The sequence below is a fragment of the Ascaphus truei genome, chromosome 5 (assembly GCF_040206685.1).
Source record: "Ascaphus truei isolate aAscTru1 chromosome 5, aAscTru1.hap1, whole genome shotgun sequence".
NCBI classification, from domain to species: Eukaryota; Metazoa; Chordata; class Amphibia; order Anura; family Ascaphidae; genus Ascaphus; species Ascaphus truei.
In genome coordinates this window covers 81,435,342-81,455,970 of record NC_134487.1, presented here as the reverse complement: position 1 = coordinate 81,455,970, position 20,629 = coordinate 81,435,342, and the positions used below count along the sequence as shown (strand labels likewise).

The window sequence follows — 20,629 nt, the reverse complement described above, 5'->3', positions numbered from 1 at the left end:
ATGAAAAACACATCAGCAAATTAGGAGTGCAAGTAGAAAGCAAGGAAACAGTTGACAAAAAATTAGACAACCAACTGAAACTCAATAATGTACTGTACACTATACCAGACTTTCCTGCATTGAGAGAGCTACGGCATTGGCTCCCGACTCAGGCGCAACTCTGATACATAAAAGGTTTTCATATCAAAATCAACCCTTTATAGGCTGGTGTAGGCAACACATGCAGAGGTGAAGACAGGAGACTTTTTTGGAGAAAATAATGTAGGCTTTTATTCAGCCGTTTTCAGCAACATAAAGTATAGGTTTTTCTTAGCCCAGGTTCTGCAACATAAAGTATAGGCTTTTTCTATGCCAAAGTTCAGCTTCTCTAGTGGATGATGTCCATATACATCTATAGATGTCTATACAGATAACTGGTGTCCCTTGGCATCAGGGACACAGGGGAATGACCTGCACGCCCTGGTGTCCCTAGGGGTCAAGGTCATGCACTTGTGGTCTGTTCGCTCACAGACCAGAAAGACACAGAGAAACAGTTCCCTTTCCTGCCTTTTAAACCCCTTTCTCGACTCGGCTGGTCTCGGTAGTAGTCCTGTCTTCCTCCAAGCAGGGATTAACCACTGCCTGGCTGACAACTAACATCTCCAGCTGTTGTAGAGTAGGCTTGCCCCTGTTACACCAGTGTTAATGGGAAAGGGAAAGCCTTGATCTGGTACTCTTTCACAGTTTCCCTTATTACATTCAAATACATTTCTAAGTGAGCAACATAACTTAAAATGATCTTTGTACATCTACTGTACTCAGTCTCAGCCCAAGTCACCAAATACAATAGTAGACAATTTCTTATAACTATGGAGCACCATGAAGGGAAAATACCAAATACACGTGATATAGGTGTACATGGACCATTTGTATTTTTTAAGCGCGGACAGTTTACAGACAAGTAGTCCAAGGGGTAAACCACACAACGTAACATTTCTACAGCCACATATGCCTTTTGACTCTCCCAGGTAGCGAGAGTGTGTAGCAGCATTCCTGGTCACACCCAGAAGACATTAGCTTGTTTTAGCATGCACGTTGGTACTTCAATGTCCTAGTGCCCCAATTCTGGACATCGGGGTTGGGCCTCCGCATTTTGTTGCATCTTCACAGTTCTAAATCAAATACAGATACAGTAGCTACTCACAATATCTAGTTAACAGTGTACTAGGTACATGGAAAATAAGGAGTCACCATAATAAGCTGGGATCTTATCTCAGTGCAAAACACTTTCCAAGCAAGAAATGCCTGAAATACTGAAACTGAAAACTTAACTACAGCTTCACACTCCTTTCGTGATATGGCATATTGTATTTCATTCATTGTCTGGAATCAGTTGACATGCCAAATCATATGGGCTATACTTTCCTGTTTCTCTGACCAAGCCCCAATTCCTACATTACCCACATAGTGTTCAATAAGAACAGCAAATGGTGATATGGATATTAAAAACAAGGGCAAAAATAAGTGGTCTCCAGAAAAGCATTCTGACACTGATCTTTAGTAACCTTTTGATAATTTAAACCATTAGTTGTTTTAGGCTAATTTCAGTCTTCTCTCTGGGTTGAAGAGGGCTTGCAACAGTTGCCAAGTCCACAAAGAAGAAGAACAGCTTAACCCCGTTATAGCGCAACCCGTTATAACGCGAATTCGGTTATAACGCGGTTTTCACGTGGCTCCCGTAAAAAAAAAAAAAAATTATTTTTTCTTAAAAAAATTTTTAACATTTTTTTTGCACACTGCACACACTGCACACACTGCACACACTGCACACACTGCACACACTGCACACACTGCACACACTGCACACACTGCACACACTCTCACTGCACACTGCACACACTCCCAGCACTCACTGCACACTGCACACACTCCCAGCACTCACTGCACACAGCACACACTCCCAGTACTCACTGCACACAGCACACACTCTCACTGCACACTGCTCACAGCACACACTCTCACTGCACACTGCACACACTCCCACTGCACACACTCCCAGCACTCACTGCACACACTGCACACACTCTCACTGCACACACACCAGCACTCACTGCACACTGCTCACAGCACACACTCTCACTGCACACTGATCACAGCACACACTCTCACTGCACACACTCCCAGCACTCACTGCACACACTCTCACTGCACACACTCCCAGCACACACTCACAGCACACAGCACTCACAGCACACTCTCACAGCACTCACAACACACTCTCACAGCACTCACAGCACAATACACTGCACAGCCCACCACACCTCCCACTCCCCCTCCCTACCTTTGGTGTCGGCTGCTGAGATCGGAGCGGAGCTGGCATCAGGAGGAGGGGGGTGTTGGGAGGAGGGGGGGTGTCGGGAGGAGGGGGGGTGTGGATGCCAGTAGGGGGGGTGAGTGAGGAGCAGACTGGGACTCGGAGGGCCGCGTGGGCTAGGCCCAAAACTGATTATGCCGCGGAGGGCCGGTAGGTGTGGGGGCCTCGGGGGGGAGGAAGTGGATGCCGGTGGAGGGGGATAGATGCCGGTGGTGGGAGGTAAGGAGCAGGTTGTGGCTGGACTCGGAGGGCCATTGCTGGGGGACGTGTAGGGCTTCCGGCCACCTCTTCCTTCCTTCCCTCCTTACTCCCTCCCGATCAGGCGCGCGGCGGCCATTTTTTTTTTTAAATTAGCGCGACCCCGGTTCTAGCGCGGTCGGATCGGGTGGCCCCCGAGGACCGCGCTATAACGGGGTTTAGCTGCATCAGTAGTAAGAAAATAGTACCAGAAATCTTATGAGTTCAATCACATCCCTGAGAAATGGGTAGAGACATTTTTGTTTGATATGTATGATGTATGTATGTATGTCTTTATTTATATAGCGTCATTAATGTACAAAGTGCTTCACAGTAGTAATGCACGTGACAATCATAAACAACAAATAATATAAATAACACATCATGGGAATAAGTGCTTCAGACATAAAAGTAACATTCCGGAAGAGGAGCCCCTGCTCTGAAGAGCTTACTTTCTTATTGGTAGGTAGGAAGATCATACAGAGACAGTAGGAGGGAGTTCTGGTAAGTGCGTCTGCAGGGGGCCAAGTTTTATGTATCATGTGTTCAGAATATCCACAGTGCTATTCATATGCTTCTTTAAGCAAGTGTGTCTTAACGTGGGTCTAAAAAAGGTGGATAGAGAGAGTGCTAGTCGGGTATTGAGGGGAAGAGCATTCCAGAGATGTAGGGCAGTCAGTGAGAAAGGTTTAAGGCGGGAGAGGGCTTTAGATACAAAGGGGGTAGAGAGAAGACATCCTTGAGCAGAACACAAGAGTCGGGATGGTGCATAGCGAGAAATTAGGGCTAAGATGTAAGTAGGTGCAGAAGAGTGTAAAGCTTTCAAAGCAAGGAGGAGAATTGAGTGCGAGGTGCAGGATTTGATAGGAAGCCAGGAGAGTGATTTCAGCAGAGGAGACGCAGAGACAGATCTAGGAAAGAGTAGAGTGATTCTGGCACCTGCGTTAATGTTAGATTGTAGGGGAGACAGGAAGTCCAGACAGCAGGAGGTTACAGTAATCGAGACGGGAGAGAATTGAGGGCCCGAGTCAGAGTTTTAGCAGCCGAGCAACAGAGGAAAGGGCGTATCTTTGTAATATTGCGGAGGAAAAAGTGACAGGTTTTAGATACGTTTTGAATGTGAGAGGAGAATGTGAGAGAGGAGTCGAGTGTGACCCCTAGGCTGCATGCTTGGGCTACTGGGTGAATGATCGTACTTCCAGCAGTAATGTGGAAGGAGGTAGTAGGGCAAGGTTTGGGAGGAAGTATGAGGAGCTCTGTTTTTGCCATATTAAGTTTAAGTCGGCAGAGGGCCATCCAGGATTATATCGCAGAGAGACATTCAGAAACGTTGGTCTGTACAGCACGTGTAAAGTCAGGGGTTAAAAAGTAAATTTGTGTGTCGTCAGCATGATGCTGAAAGTGAACTCTGTTTGGAGACAAACCACGTCTCGTTGCAATCTCACTGCAACATATGGTGTAAGAAGTAAGGTTCTGAATGGCCCATATACACAAATGACCACACGAAGAGAAAAACATTTTTTTAGCAATTTTTAAAAAGCGTTTTTTGCACAAGCAGGCGAAGCATCTGCACGAACAGGCAAAGCAAAACGAACTACTAATAAAAGAGCAGGTCAAGCAAAATGGACTGCTAATACAGGAGCAGGTCAAGCAAAACAGGCTACTGCTGCAGGCAGAGCAGGATGAAAGGCTGGCCAAACTGTTGTCCCAATCCCTTCAGTCTGCCAGACCAGAACTTCCAGACAGCCCACTGTTTCTCTTCGGTAAAATCAAGCCAGCAAAGGACCCGAAGGCTTTCCTTTTAACCTTTGTAAGTGTCATCACTGCCCAAGACTGGCCTGTGGATCGCTAGGCAACCACGTCGGCCCCACTCATAGGAGATGCCCAGGCCACATATCAGGGCCTTTATGAGATCAGTCAAATGGACTATAAGCTGGTAAAATCAACCATCCTAAATCGCTTAGGCCTGACCACAGGAGGCCTACTAGCAGCTGTTCGGGACCTTGAAATTCACCTCCAAAGTGAGCCCGGGTCATAGCTCACCGCTGGTGGAAAATTTCCTTGGGGTAGAGGACCAGGAGAATGACCTTGACCTGATGGTTCAGATTCACTCAGCTCCGGTGGACACCCAAAAGAGGGCTGACAAGCATGAACACTATCACATACAAACTCGGGATCACCTAGCCTCATTGATGGAACAACAATTTCAACAGTGGAGGGGCCCTAGGTGCCAGTTGAGACCCTTGCCTACTTCTTGGTCAGCTCATCACCAAAGTGGAGAGCTTCAGAGGACGTCGCACACAAGACTCACCCGGTTCCTGGTCTCCACTGTGATTAAATAGTCTCCATGTTCCGCCTGTGGGAAAACATGGCCACCATCCTATGGAGTGCCCACAGATGGATTGCTCCCTTGGCAGGGCCATTGCCATACCTTCGGGAGAAAATTTCAAGCTGTGGGTGGTTCCAGTCCTGGTTGGGTAAATTCTGCCCAGGCCGTTGTGGATTTGGGCTCCAGTAAAACCTTTGTCCTTCAGAAGCTTCTGCCAGCTAAGATGCTATGCTATGACTACCCATGGAGCATAGAGTGTATACATGGTGATACAAAAAGGTACTTCAATGCCAACGTCCTGCTTCAGATACAGAGTCGGTCGGGTGGCCTGGATACAAGTAGGAGTCACTCCTCTACTCCCATCTTGCTTGACCGCGATTGGCCCTATATCTCCAGTGTACGGGCTCAATCTCAGAAGAGGCCTCCTTCTCCTGTAAAGGAGAAGCTCTGGGAAGAATTTACCTTTTCTGCCCAGATGTTCCAAAGTAAACACCAGGCTCCAAAATCTCGTTAAGAGACAATGTGACAAACAGGACTGGGATAGACCCGGTTTTTGCTAGACAATATGAGAAAGTGGGAAAAATTAATGACAATGTATTGAATGTACAAGGTGTAATTGTAACGCTTGAGTGCCCACAGACCTGGCAAGTCCCCAGTACTGAGGTGGGTAAGGGTATAACACGCACCCACAGCAGTGAGTGTGGTAAAATGCGTTACCGGGTCTGGTGGGAAAAGGTTAGCCTGATAGTTGCCGCGTCCGGGGCACCAGAGGTCCGAAAGATGTAGGTCAGGGGCAGGAGAGAGCAGCGTAGTGAGGTCCAAAGCCGAGTCCAGGGAGTAGCGAGGTACACGAAGTCTAACGAGAGCCGAGATCAAATCCAAGGGTATCAAACGAGGGCAGGGACTGGAGCGAGAGCTGCAACACAAAAGAGAGTCAGGCACAGACCTCCGTACAACAAGAGCCACAGGAAAACTATGCAGAGCGAGGAAGGAGAGGGAAGACAGGAACTATAAATGTTGGAGAACCAATGGGAGCAAGAGATGGAGCGGGAGCTTGACTGAGCGGCCCCAAGGATAGGTTCAGATGTCTGGTGTCTTGTTCCCTAGTGGGAATAGCCTCAAGCTGATGGGAGGTGGAGCCAAGGCTGCAGGAGGAGTATAGAAGAGGACGGGTGTGCGCGCGCCCTGTAACACTCCCGGCGCGCCCCGGCATCATGTGGGCGGAGGCGGCGTGTGCCACGGAGGACCGGAGCGGCGCCCGACTGGAGCAGGTAAGGAGCCGGCGGAGAGGGGGCCTGGGACGTGCGGCAGTACTGGGAGTCGGGGTGACGGGGACCCGCTGTAAGGCGCTTGTCCCCCGATCCCTTACAGTAATGCAGTTTCCTCATTTTGGATTGTTGAACAATATTCTGTATAGGGTGAACAACCATACACAAACAGGCGAGGTTACAATGCAAATGTTCCTCCCTACTGTGTTTGTTAAAACTGTGTTCACCCTGGCCCATACTTTCCCTTGGGGTGGTCACCTCTGTAGAGACAAAACAATTGACTATATTTTGTCATGATTTTTCTGGCCAGGAATGCATGATGATATCCCCAAATTATGTGAGGCATGTGCTGAATGCCAGCTAACCACCCAGAAGGGACAGAAGCCAGAGCGCTTGGTTCCTCTACCCTTGGTCTCGAGCCCCTTTGAGAGGATTAAGTTAGACCTGGTAGGACCTCTACAACCCTCTGTGAAGGGACACAGGTTTATTCTGGTGATAGTTGACTATGCCACCAGATACCCTGAGGCGTTCCCTCCTGGGGATAGCAACTGCTAAGCAGGTAGTCAACAAGTTGTTGGAGCTGGTTGGTGGCTCAATAGAGGCATTTAAAAGCCTGGATCAGCACACACTGTTTTCTGCCTGAGCCAGAAACACACGTACCCTGGTACTCTGAAGGAGAAGCAAACCCTGTAACAAGGTCTGTTTGTGTGTCTTACTTTTACTCCAGTGAAGACCGCTCGACTTGAACCCCCCTTACCCTGCAAGGAGTTGCCGCCAGTCTACAAGACTGGGCACAGCCGTTTGGGATTTTTTTTAAATATACACACATACACTACGCTGAAAGTAAGCTTCTTTTTTTTTTAGTGTTTTATGTTTTGGAGCTGAAAGAAAGCCTACCCTCAGACAACCCACTTGTCGTTGCAATCTCACAGCAACAATATCCATCTATGGCATCCACCAGTGTAGGACAATTCTTCTGTATACCTGTAATTGTTATACAGTATTCTTGACTCTAGCAAACTGAATGTCAATAACGTTTTCTGAAGCTCGAGAGTCAATCGAAGTCCGCAACAAGATGTCCAGCTAACCCTTTCGTACCTGGAGTGGAATAAGCATGTGGGACTGACCAGAAGAGCTGAGGATGTGACGGTTAGGCAGATAATCAAGTCTATAGGGAACTTCTTTACACTAGAAAAAAAGGTCTAGTGCTACATCCAACTTGATAAGTTATATAGTTAAATACTTATCTGTTTATCTCCTCATAAGTAAGGATCATTTAGTTAAATTCTTTGGCCAAAGTGTCTACAACCATGTCACAGTATGGCCCATCTGTAGGTCCTAAAACTGTTGTATCTGCAAAAGGTTTTCATAATCTCTATAATGGAGGGAGAGCTGTTTTAATATACTGGACATTCACAGGTGCTTAGCAAGAACTGCAATTAAAAAGGTGGAATGGGTGAGCTTGAAAACAGTGGTCGTAGGCTTAAAATACTTTGGCCAAAGAATTTAACTAAACAACCCTTGCATAGGATTAGATAAACAGATAAGTATTTAACTATATAATTTGTCAAGTTGGATGTAGCACTGGGCCGCTTTGTCTTTTGTTCAATACATAAGGTGACAATCCTAGTAGCACTCCTTTTGACACACACACACACACACACACACACACACACACACACACACACACACACACACACACACACACACACACACATATATGCTGTGGTAGATTTGGGTTCAGAGTTTAGAGGGGGCTGTGTATGTTAATTAACTTCTTTACACTACCCAGTACGAGTTCCCTCCGTCGAGCTCGACTTTTCCCATGTGACCGGAAACTTTAGGCTTGTTGGGTCAAGAAACAACATAATATCCTGCAAGTCCACAATATAAGCATTGATTTTCCAAGCATCGATGAGCCCTTTCGACCTTGCTGAGGGGCTTTCATCCTCCTCCAAACTGCACTTAGCTTCTCAGGCAATTGTGGTTACAGGGACGTCTCTATATCTGTAGGGGTTAATGTCCCTTCCATAGCGTAAGTCGCTCCAGACATCGTTCCAAGAGCCGCCAATTTATCTTGACATATAGCTGTATAAACGATCCCAGATCTGAAAGAGAATCCACTCTGGTCAATTCATCCTTTATGTACTCATTAAGGCTGCTTCGAAAATTGAATCGTTGAGCAGATTCAATCCACTCGGTATCTGAAGCCCATTTTTGAAACACGGCTGCATACTCTGCAACCGTACTCCTGTCTTTTTGCAGGGAGAGTAGAGTGGATTCAGTGGTCTGGCCTCAATTTGGGTCATTAAATAAAATGGTCATAGCTTGCAAAAAATCCTGAAGATTCCCTGGTAGGGGGCTGTACTGTTCCAGTAATGGAGATACCCATGGTAATGTGTGCCCCATCAAAAGGCTTATAAAAAAAAAAAAAGACCAAATTCTTATTCTATCCGTAGTGAGGGACATAACTGAAAAATTAGCCTGCACTGATTGAGGAACCCCTCAGCTGCCGTTTCTTCTCAAAAAACTTTTCTGGTAGAGGAATCTTAAGGTCTTTAAAACGGTTGTCGGGGTGCTGGAATGCGCTGCAGGATTAACAGTTTGTATGTTGTTTAGTTGTGATTCTACAACATCAAGTTGTCTTTGTAAAGACCGAATAGCATATACAAAATCCATAAAAGGTGATATTTGCTCCAGCAGAATGCATGTTTTGGCTGGGTCAAGTGGATGGATGTAGACAGATCTGGTAGAATACGGTAGTATCCGGAAGGTGCAGGGTCAGCGAGGCACGGATCAGGACAGGCAGAGAGTTCCGGCAGGCATCATGGTCAGACAGGCACAGGTCAGAATACAAGACCAACAACAGCCAAACAAACAAGTTCATCCAGCAAAGGACAGGAGGAAGGGGCTGACATAATAGGAAGCAAGGAGGTGTGTCAAGGAGGCTGATCTGGATAAGCCGAGTGAAGCAGCAGCAGCTCAACGGCACTTTGAGGCAGTGGAACTATCCAGGTGCTGATCCGGCTTGCTGCCAGAGATGCTTTCCTGAGCAGCAGAGATCACAGGTTCACACCTCCTCACGAGCCCCCTCCTCTCCATGTATTGCTCTTCCCTCCTCTCTCTCACACTTCTCCCCTCTCTTCTTCACACTCTCCTCCCTCTTCCATCCCCTCTCTCCCTTGCTATCACTTAATTACCCCTTCACACTCATTCCTCCCCCCACATAATCCCAATACACATACAATCCCCTCCCCCCCCTCCACCACCACCACCCAAAATACAATACAGCAACACACACACACACACACCGACCTTTGGGGTTGTCTGAGGTCTTTGGTGCCCCAGCTCTCCCAAGCTGCTGCCGGGCCTCTCTCTAACACGAGCCTCCCTCTCAGCGAGGCTGGGCCTCTCTCCCGCTGGTGCGTGCTGGAAACTGGGCCTGCCTGGAAGTCGCTCTCAGTACCGGTGTCAGAGAGGCCCGGCCTTGCAGAGCAGCTGGGGAAAGCCGTTGCAACCGAATGCAGAAGTTGGGCCCAAATTCCAGCACCGGCCGGGACCCCTGCAGCCGCCGGGCCGGGAACACTTGTCCCGGATCTCATGCCCTGCTAGCAGCCCTGGGTACTCTGTCGGTGTACAATGCAGACAGGTTATACTCCTGGGTCAGTAGACCGACTTCACTATACACTGACACAGAATATAACCAGACTGTATTGTTGCAATGCCCGGTCATCTCTACTTCACGCGGTGCTAGTTCCTTCCCTTCCTAAGTGACCCACCACCAACCCAAAATGCCCTACCTCAGGCAAAGTCCTGGCTACTCCCATTTAAATCACACGTGAAATAGGTCCTTGGGATTCACTAAGCTCCAATAAAGAGGTATTTGATCTTACTCTGGCATTAACTGCCATTGCCTTATATGGCAGTTAATAACAGATCAAGCTCTGATACTCCTTATTGGAGCATTGTGAATCCACCCCTAGTTTATCCAGTCATTTTGAATTTAGCATCTATGGTCCAGATTCATTAAAGTGTGCTAAGCTTTGGCACACCTTTATTCCTATTAAAATGAACGGGAGTTAGGTGTAGTGTGTTCTTTTACTGATAATGGTAAGAAATGTATGTTATGTCAAAAAACAACGGAGAAAAAAGGGTGTACTAAGTATATGAAAGTAAAAGGTGAGATGACAGTCTGTATTTCTAAATGTATCACAGGAGAGGTTAACACACCACCCAGGGGGAGATTTACTAAAGTCCATTGCTGGTTAACGCACCTGATCCGGCATTAACGGTCATTCAAGTCATAGTCTCAACAGACCACCGTGAATCAACCCCAAACTGTTACCGCATTAAAGATCAATCCACTATAGTACCTGTTTTATACAACAACTGCACAACATTTAATTAAAAAAAATGTTTAATCCAGGGGTGCACAAACTTTTCAGTCTGCACCCCCCCCTGCCTGCTCTCCCCTCCTGCTCAAGCCCCCCTCCTTACCTTGTCTTCAGCCATGGTAACGGGACGCCGCATTGCCGAAGACAAGCAAAGGGAAGTTGCAGAGGCCTCACGCGATCCCCTGGCATGTAATTGAAATGCCTTGGGGAAGAGTGCGGGGCTTCTGCAACCACTGCGCCCCTCCTGGAAAATCTTGCGCTCCCCTGGTTTAAATCGACACTAAAAATATTAAAGATTATACTAGCCAGGGCATGTATGGGGTCACAGAGTCCACTGTTCCTAACCTAAAAGTACATAGACAAAGGCGGGGTGTCGTGATAAAGTCATGCAAGTGTTAAAGCAGCAAGACATGAAATCTCATATGTTTTTTTTTAAATAATAATTTCTGTATTAGATAATACTTACTGTATTTTTATTATTCAACTCTTAATGCCATTTTTAAAGAGTTTTAAAGTATCCTTTGATTTCTTGAGCAGGTTTTCACCCACCTCCCAAGCAGTGCAAGATCTTAGCAACACTTTCCTGTTTGTGAAAATGTGTTGCCAATATTCCCAGCAGTTTGAGCTGCAAACTATAACAATAGATAATGTTACCTTAATATAAGGATACTTTGTTGCTCTGAGTTACAGTATACTGACTGAAGCAGTCCTAATATTAGTCACACAATCAGGATGTTGACAGATTTATAACAGGAGCCCCAAACGATTGCCAGTTTAGGTAAGAATGTAGAATGACACATTCTCATATTTGTATGTGAAAAGAATGTGCCAAAAAAAAGGAAGAGGAATGTAGTATTGCTGCTTTAAATAATGGCAACAGTCCAGCAACCAAGGGGCTAACTTTCTTTTAAGAAGGAAAAATAAATCATGTTTCTGGTGGGTTTACCAGGGGAATGTCATGAATCCATGACCTGTGGTGGGGTCAATAAGACCATCAAGACTAAACTTACAATAAAGTGACACTTGGAATATCATTCTATCTCCTGGGGTCAAGCTTCAAAGTCAAAGGACATCATAGAGTCCTGAGACATTGCCTGACCAGCAGAGGTGGCAGAAGTTATAATAATAACAACTTTATTTATAAAGCAATTTTCTCCCAATGGGACTCAAAGCACTTCACAGTTACATAAAGGGAAAAATAAGAAAACACTTAAGGTTATAAACGAGACCAAACACGGAAACATACAAAACCGGATGGGACGGTACTGTAGCTATTAAATGACAAACAGGTTGTGATTCATTAATTAAATGCCTGGGTAAACAGGTAGGTCTCGAGCCTGTTTTTATACATTTCCAGAGAGGAGACCTCTAGAACTGTATGAAGCAGACTGTTCCAAACAGAGTGGGAGCAGCGTGGCTACAAGATTGGGTCCCAAAGGAAGCCAAGGAGAATCTGGGAACGGTTAGGAGTCCTTCATCTGTAGATTGAAGTGAGTGGATGGGAGTGTAGGGAACTAGAAACTCTTTCAGATAGGTTGGACCCTGGTCATGTAGTGCTTTGAATGTCAACAAGCCAAATCTGAAAATAAATTTGCCCTTTTACAGACAGCTAGTGTAGAGAACGGAGAACAGAGAACATGTGTTATGTGACAAGAACGGGTCTGGTTAGTTAACAACATGGTCGCAGCATTCTGCACCAGCTGCGGGCAGGGTGGCTCTTTTTCCAGGAAGACTCAGCTAGAGTTCATTGCAGTAGTCAAGGCGTGAGGACACAAAGGCATGGACAAGCGTAGTAAGATCCTCTGGGAGGGGTCAAGTGCTTACAGATAATCGTTACAGATTCACATTAGGAAAGATCATTAATATCTGACACAACTCACAATAATATCAAGAACAAATCTGTAACGGGCACAAGAACTCATGTGTAATAATATAAATTATGAGAAGATATCTGTATTGAACATACAGTATCAGATCCTTTGTTTCCCTCTCAAAATAGAAGTGGGACTGTCACCACTGATGTTGATTTATTAATCAGGCTTCTCTGAATATCAAGGCGTGGTTATTGTGGCTCTTGTGATTACATGGAGAGAGTTATGGGGTATTTTATACTCTCAGATTAAACAGATCCCCTTTAATCAGAGTGGCCAGGTTTAAAAGTGGCAGTGATAAATGGGAGATCAGCCACACCACACACAGAGTACTGTCCAGGCCACCAGGTCCTTATCCGAGAAAAAAATTGATAGTGTTTAAAAAGTGGGGTTTGTGAATCTATAGCCAGAATCCATCCAGATGTGTGTGTTATTTGTAACACATGGATTTTTATATTTCCTATTTCATGACATCTTGAAGAACCTAGTTGGTAATGTTTTAGGTTCCCCCCCCCCCCCTTTTTTTTATTTTGTAAACACTATCTGCATTTATATATTGCGATAATGACTATCAGGGCAGTATCGCACAAACTCCCATTTTAGTCAATGGGTGTTAACTTGCAATGGTGGTGCAATTAGCACTCACAGTTTAATAAATAACCCTCAAAGTCTCAAACCACACAAAAATGATTCAAAAGCATACATACAATATCTGATGAAGGGTGTATAATGATAACCAAAATATTATGGAGATGGACTAACGCTTAAGACAACTTGGATCTGTTGAGACCTATATTTATTATATACCATTCCAATGATATTTTGATAGCTTTATTAAAACACATGCATGTTTAATACAATACCTTAAGGTTGGAGGAAAGGAAATTTCACCAGCAACAAAGGAAAGGGTTCTTTACAGTAAGGGCAGTTACAATGTGGAATTCATTACCCATGGAGACTGTGATGGCAGATACAATAGACTTGTTCAAAAAAAGGTTGGACATCTTTTTAGATGGGAAAGGTATACATGGTATACAGGGTTATACCAAATAAGTATACATGGGAAGGATGTTGATCCAGGGATTAATCCGATTGCCAATTCTTGGAGTCAGGAAGGAATTAATTTTTCCCCTTAATGGGGTTTTTTTGTTTGCCTTCCTCTGGATCAATAAGTATAGATATAGGATAAAGTATCTGTTGTCTAAATTTAGCATAGGTTGAACTTGATGGACCTATGTCTTTTTTCAACATCATCTACTATGTAACTATGTAACCATGTTTTTGCATTATTTTGGTGTGCTTTGAGGCTTTGCCTTTTGTAAAATACTCTATAGTACAAATATCATACTCTAAAGTCAACCAAACTATCCGCCTACCTGATTAAAATGCTATATACAAGAAATCCAAGAAGGACACTAGTACGCTCACATATTATAGTGCATGTGCAAAACGTGGTTGTTGGGTTAAAAACAAAAATACTTCCTGTACGTTAGAAATTACTTTCCTAAAAATAAGAAAGAATGTATACTATGGATTTTTATATAAAAATATATACTGGTGTTAAGTTTGTATTATTAATGTATATATTTTTATTAGCTATGAATATCCCAAGTACAACCAGAAAATAAGGCATGTAGAACTAGTTTGGTAAACAGACAATTAACAGGAGAAATGAACTCTCAGCAGACCTGTCATTGCACACCATGTAAATGTTATCAAACGTTAACAACTTTCCATGCATCTTACTGCTTCTCTTTTTTTAAAAGTTTTATTTGCTCTCCAAAACTTTCTAGCAGGCCTAGTCTCTTCCAGCAGAAACGCCTCCATCCCAGCAACGACTTCACTTTTCATTTTCAGTAGTTTTAGAAGTAATCTCCAAAGACTAAATCAAGCCAATCTCCACCCTGGTGACGTCCTGACAACAACATCCCACAAAAGATGCACCTTTAAATCTGCAGCATTGTAGCTTTAAGAAAATGGTATTGAGGTCAATTTACAGCACAGGGTGTTATACAGTGGGTGGTATAGTGGTCAGGGTGACATGGATCTGTAGCGCCTTTCATGGTGGGTGACAGCAGAGGACACCCACAAACCTGCCCACACCGTCAACTCTGCTGGGCTTTGCAACACCGCCATCAGAGATTTATACAGAGGCTTCTTCATCAATATGTTACTTACCAGACTGATCAAACACTGCTCTGTTCATAAATCCTTTGTCCTGCGAGGGTGAAGCTTACAGGGCATTGCTGTCAGGTTCCAGGAATAGACCTGCAGTGTCTTGCTCAGCCCACGCCCTCCACTGGATATAAACTCAATCGGCCGGTCTGTCCATACTACGATCTGCTCGCACTCCGGATCGGAAAGCAATCTCCACCCCCTCCTCAGAGGTGAGCTCTGCGTTGCCTTCACGCACTGATTTACTTGATGCCGTACAACGGCATTGTAATCTGGAGATAATATCCTTGCAGAGATCAAGAGGATTGCTTGGGCTGAGCCCCGGGTGAAGGGAATCAGTGCAGGGCTGGAGAATGAAGCTACACAGAATGTACGTGTCTGACAATGGAGATGGAGGGCCTGAAAGAGCTGGTACTCAGGTAAAACAGGGACTGGCAGCCTCATGCAGTGATGTGGTCATGGCTGGGAGGATGTGTGTGCTCACTAGCTCTCATTATTTGAAGGGTTAACGTTGTGAGCTGCTTTAAAGCTTAAAGAAACAAATGGCATGGTTCAGGAAGCCTGTGATTTCGAACTCTGCAAGGATGGGGAGGCTGGTGCCACCACCATCATCATCATCATCATCATCACCATCATCACCACCACCACTAAATGACAAGCCTTTTATTACTATGATCTATTTCATGAGTAAAGTCAGTGTGCTGGAGCCTGAAAGGCGTTACAATAGTCTGCAAGCAGTGGTTGAAAGCCAGTGATTATTGTGAGTACATGAAAACCTATTGTCACGTAGAAAGCCCCACATGAATAGGAAGAAAAGCGAGGGGGGGGGGGGGAGAGAGAGAGAGGGGGGGGAGAGAGAGTGAGAGAGAGGGGGGGGGAGAGAGAGAGAGGGGGGGAGAGAGAGAGGGGGGAGAGAGAGAGAGGAGGGGGGGAGAGAGAGAGAGGAGGGGGGGAGAGAGAGGAGGGGGGGGGAGAGAGAGGAGGGGGGGGGAGAGAGAGGAGGGGGGGGAGAGAGAGGAGGGGGGGGAGAGAGAGGAGGGGGGGAGAGAGAGAGGAGGGGGGGAGAGAGAGAGGGGGGGAGAGAGAGAGGGGGGGGAGAGAGAGAGGGGGGGAGAGAGAGAGGAGGGGGGGGGGAGAGAGAGAGGAGGGGGGGGGAGAGAGAGAGGAGGGGGGGGGGAGAGAGAGAGGAGGGGGGGGAGAGAGAGAGAGAGGAGGGGGGGGAGAGAGAGAGAGAGGAGGGGGGGGGGAGAGAGAGAGGAGGGGGGGGGGAGAGAGAGAGGAGGGGGGGGGAGAGAGAGAGGAGGGGGGGGGGAGAGAGAGAGGAGGGGGGGGAGAGAGAGAGGAGGGGGGGAGGAGAGAGAGAGGAGGGGGGGGGGGAGAGAGAGAGGAGGGGGGGGGGGGGAGAGAGAGGAGGGGGGGGGGGGAGAGAGAGAGGAGGGGGGGGGGAGAGAGAGAGGAGGGGGGGGGGGGGGAGAGAGAGAGGAGGGGGGGGGGGGAGAGAGAGAGGAGGGGGGGGGGAGAGAGAGAGGAGGGGGGGGGGAGAGAGAGGAGGGGGGGGGGGAGAGAGAGAGGAGGGGGGGGGGGGAGAGAGAGGAGGGGGGGGGGGGAGAGAGAGGAGGGGGGGGGGAGAGAGAGAGGAGAGGGGGGAGAGAGAGAGGAGGGGGGGGGAGAGAGAGAGGAGGGGGGGAGAGAGAGAGGAGGGGGGGAGAGAGAGAAAAGGGGGGGAGAGAGAGAAAAGGGGGGGAGAGAGGAGGGGGGAGAGAGAGAGGAGGGGGGGGGAGAGAGAGAGGAGGGGGGGGGGAGAGAGAGGAGGGGGGGGGGGGAGAGAGAGAGGAGGAGGGGGGGAGAGAGAGAGGAGGGGGGGGAGAGAGAGAGGAGGGGGGGGGGAGAGAGAGAGGAGGGGGGGGGGGAGAGAGAGAGGAGGGGGGGGAGAGTGAGAGAGGAGGGGGGGAGAGAGAGAGGAGGGGGGGAGAGAGAAAAGGGGGGGAGAGAGGAGGGGGGAGAGAGAGAAAAGGGGGGGAGAGAGAAGGGGGGGAGAGAGAGAGAGGGGGAGAGAGGGGGGGGAGAGAGAGAGAGAGGGGGAGAGAGAGAGAGAGAGAGAGAGGGGGGGGGAGAGAGAGAGGGGGAGAGAGAGAGAGGGGGGGGGAGAGAGGGGGGGGAGAGAGAGAGAGAGGAGAGAGAGAGAGGCGGGGGAGAGAGAGGGGGGGAGAGAATATGAAAGAAAGAAAGAGAATATATAAAGCAGAGCAGATAAAGTAACACTAAAGAAAATCGGTATTTACATGGCACTGGTTTGGCATATATTAATGCAAACAAAGAGAAAAACTTTGGAAATGCTGTTCGCATCTAATTCACTATTTTGACATATGTATGAGCCAGAAAATCTAATCATAGCAACAGGCTAATTAGTTAGCACATATCCAGAGTGCCAACTATAGTTGATTAGTGTGTAAGCTGTATAAGCATATCACAACTCACTAAATCTGTTACATGCTTAATAATGATATATTTTTTTTCTTTTATAGCACTGACCGTGTACCCAGCGGTGTACATTGAATTGTGTAGTGACAACGAGTCCCTGTCCTGTAGTTTACAATAAAAAATTTGCACATCTTTGAATACTACAATTTAGTGAATATAATAAATACTAATAATCCTCACTTGGAGCATTGTAGCATGTTTGAACTATACTGAATTATTCAATAATATTTTAAAGCCATATTCTTTGCTGGGAGTGTTTTTGTTTTTACCTTAATGGCTCTGGAAGTCTCATGTAGTTCAACCACACTGTTCTCGTTACCAATAAAGTAACCCTTAAATCTACTCGGCAACCTCCTTCTGCCCCCGTTCCAAGTCCAGGTAAGGATAACTTTCATCAAAATACCCAGGACCTACGAGATTGCTCCAATATTAGTGTCATCCCCACAATTGCCACCAAAAATAAAGATTTATACGCCACGGGAGAAACAGAGGTACAGTAATCCCTGACCCAATATCAAATGACTGATGTCCCTTTTTTTAAGGCTCAAGGCGGCACCCTTTGTAGCCTTTCAATATTTTTGAGATGCTGCTGAACAGGCCCTCCTCCTATGATGTAACTGCTATGTTATGCAGCACCACAGCATGCATTTGTCAGTAACTGATAGGTCATGCAGCACTAAAGGGGTTAAATGTGTTATTGCCTTTATTGACTAAGGGCCGCTTAACGTATTTGGTATGATGTTAACTGTTATTCAATGGCAGTTAATGTCCGATCAGGTGCGTTAACCTGAAACAGATCTTGTGGAATAACCTCCTTCCGCTGTCTGAGCACAGGCTGCAGACTCTTTAACCATCTCACAGCGAATCCCAGTGATGCAAAATCTACATTAGAAAACTGCAAACAAAATGGGCACCCTATGGGAGGGTCATATTCTTTATCTGCTGAAGAGGCCGTTCGAGCTGTTTTCAAATCCCAATCAAAGCCCACTGGGATTTGCGGATGAAGACTGGCCACTTTGGCAGATATTAGTGTTTATAGCGCTATATTTATCCTTTAAACAAATGTTCACAGGTTTTTACTTTTGTTGTAGAACAGGCCCAGAATGATGTATCACAGCCATTGCAATTTTAATCTCAGATGCTAAAATAGTTGGATAACTAAACATAGGTTTCAAGTTTTTGAAAAAGAAGCGGTTTACAGTTTCAACCATATTTTTATCCAGATCTAACAAGGACCGCACAGGTGTTTTTTCTTTCTAACTAGCTGTTTTTCGGTAATGAACACTCTTTAATATTGTCTTGTTCATGGTAATTTCTATAATAAATTGTCATAAAATGCTTTGAATTGCATCGGTTTGTAGTCATTATTGCCATTGCTGTACTTTGACTGTTTTTTTATGTTTTAGTTATTCTGTTAAAAAAATCTGGTTTACATCTGATCTTTTTAGGTTCAGACAATGGAAAAAGCCCTTTTCTCAATACCAGTGTTGCAGTATGTGCTGTGTTAAGAATACAGGACCTCCCGATAATATATAAAAGTAGACTGCATTAAATTCCAACACGTTTCTAAGATGACCGGCATGCATTGGGATAAAAAGAAAAACAATTTTACTACTGATTTATTACATAATAGATGTATAAAGTCGTTTATTAAAATATTATATATTACATACTTTGTGTAGCAATGCCTGGCTAACCAAGCAGCCATACATTTATAAATACAATTAATTTTACTGTAAAAAAAAAAATTAGTTTTACTTTATTTTTAAAATGGTATCACATTAACACTAATATAACGCAAGGACATTTATCTCCAAAATTTCATGTTTCATGTTGATCCTTGGTGGGGGGGTTCAGTCTCCAGCCTGCAAAACCAGTGCAATTATCACAACATTACCTTAACGCAGGGATGGACAACTCCAGACCTCAAGGGCCACCAACAGGTCAGGTTTTGAGGATATTCCTACTTCACCACCAGGTGATTGAGCCACCTGTACTGAAGCAGGGATATCCTGAAAACCTGAACAATTGCTGGCCCTGGAGGTCTGGAGTTGCCCTCCCCTTTTAATGTCATAAGGCCCTCTAGAGTGCCCGCACCCTAATTATTATAGTAACCAAGAGACGAGTATACAGTATGTTTGTGTTTTTTTCCATGAGAATGTACCAATTACATAATTGAGGTTTACACAAACAAAAATGGTCCTTTTGCCAACAAAGCTAACTCACTCAATCCCATGACCTTACGTCCAGGACAGATTTTCTAGTACTGACATTTGATTCAGCATAACATTTCTTTAGAAGGACAATGCTGGTTCACATCATTCCATTTAAGCAACTACTGTACATTCTCTGGGTAGATTCCAGAATACAGTAGTTTGGGAAAGAAATGCATCTGAATACAAATGGCACTATTTGCATTCAATGGAGATTCAGGAAAAGGAGATCCCTTTCAATCTCATTACTTACCCATAGCCACAGGAAATTTTCACTTCAAGAAATAAGCATGGAATTAAAGCAAATATGCATTATAAAAGATGCAATGCTGAAAACAAAGTAGCAGCAAAAATGTATATTACAAGTGTTTTGCTTTTCTTTAGGATTACTCAAAACACAAGCAGTCTGATCGACTTTTTTTTGCATTTTATTTTTTTACTTCTTTTAGAGGATTTCTTCTTACTCTTTTCAAATCGATTTTTATTTTTTTAATCTGATGCTCCATTGTGTATATAAGTATTTGAAATATCAAGTGTCCGGTAGGATAAAATAAACTACTCGCCAGAGCACATTGCAGTTTAAAGTTTAACATTTTATGTATTTATCAAATGTTTTACCAGGAAGTAATACATTGAGAGTTACCTCTCGTTTTCAAGTATATCCTGGGCACAGAGTTATGATGACAAATAATACATGGTTACAAATACATAGTTACATTAAGTGAACAGGTTATACATTATATACAAGACATTGCATGCACAGTTAACGATAATATATATATGTTATATATTTAAAGTTTACCATTGCAACCTCAGAAGCCAGAGTGACATCAGTAAATACATGTTTAACAATAGAAAAAATATATATATATTTTATTTTTTTTACAAAACAGCAGGGCGTGCTCACAGGGCAAGACACTAATGTAAAGATGATTGGACAGCACTCTGCTGGTCTTATATAGAAATATTACTGTCTTTATTTAAACATTTAAGATCAACGTTTCGTAATTTTGAACCTATATCACGATACTTGTCTCTAAAGGGGCTGCTGGTATCTCATAGCTGTTTAAAGGCCCCACTTCACGCGGGTCAATAGAAAGCCAGAAGGGATGACATTGTAGCTTCCTATTGGCCCTCGGGACTTTTAAACAGACATTTTCTGTGCCTATCCGAGGCTGCTACCGATAGCCGCTTTAGAGGCAAGTATCTCGGGAAGCAGGGGGTCCCGGAACTGAAATTAATGCAGTTCAGCTCCGGAGACTTTCTGATTTCTATCTACCCCCCCCCCCCCAAAAAAAACGGGACCTT

General features: G+C 45.2%; 1 protein-coding gene and 1 long non-coding RNA gene across 3 annotated transcripts in view; one reads left to right on the top strand and one right to left on the bottom strand.

Moving 5' to 3' along the window:
- Nucleotides 1-15,243, bottom strand: part of TMEM117 (transmembrane protein 117) — a 427,961-nt gene extending 412,718 nt beyond the window's left edge. Inside the window, exon 1 of one of the 2 annotated variants that reach the window (XM_075600117.1) lies at nt 14,631-15,243. In XM_075600117.1, the coding sequence (XP_075456232.1) occupies nt 14,631-14,658 (28 nt within the window). In that variant the 5' untranslated portion in view covers nt 14,659-15,243. The remainder of the gene's footprint in view (nt 1-14,630) is intronic. The other variant, XM_075600116.1, reaches the window with a different exon arrangement.
- Nucleotides 14,330-18,416, top strand: LOC142495106 (uncharacterized). Its single transcript, XR_012801661.1, has 3 exons — nt 14,330-15,046; nt 15,131-15,387; nt 17,153-18,416. It is a non-coding gene; the product is annotated as an uncharacterized LOC142495106 (long non-coding RNA).
- The last annotated feature ends 2,213 nt before the right edge of the window (nt 18,417-20,629 follow it).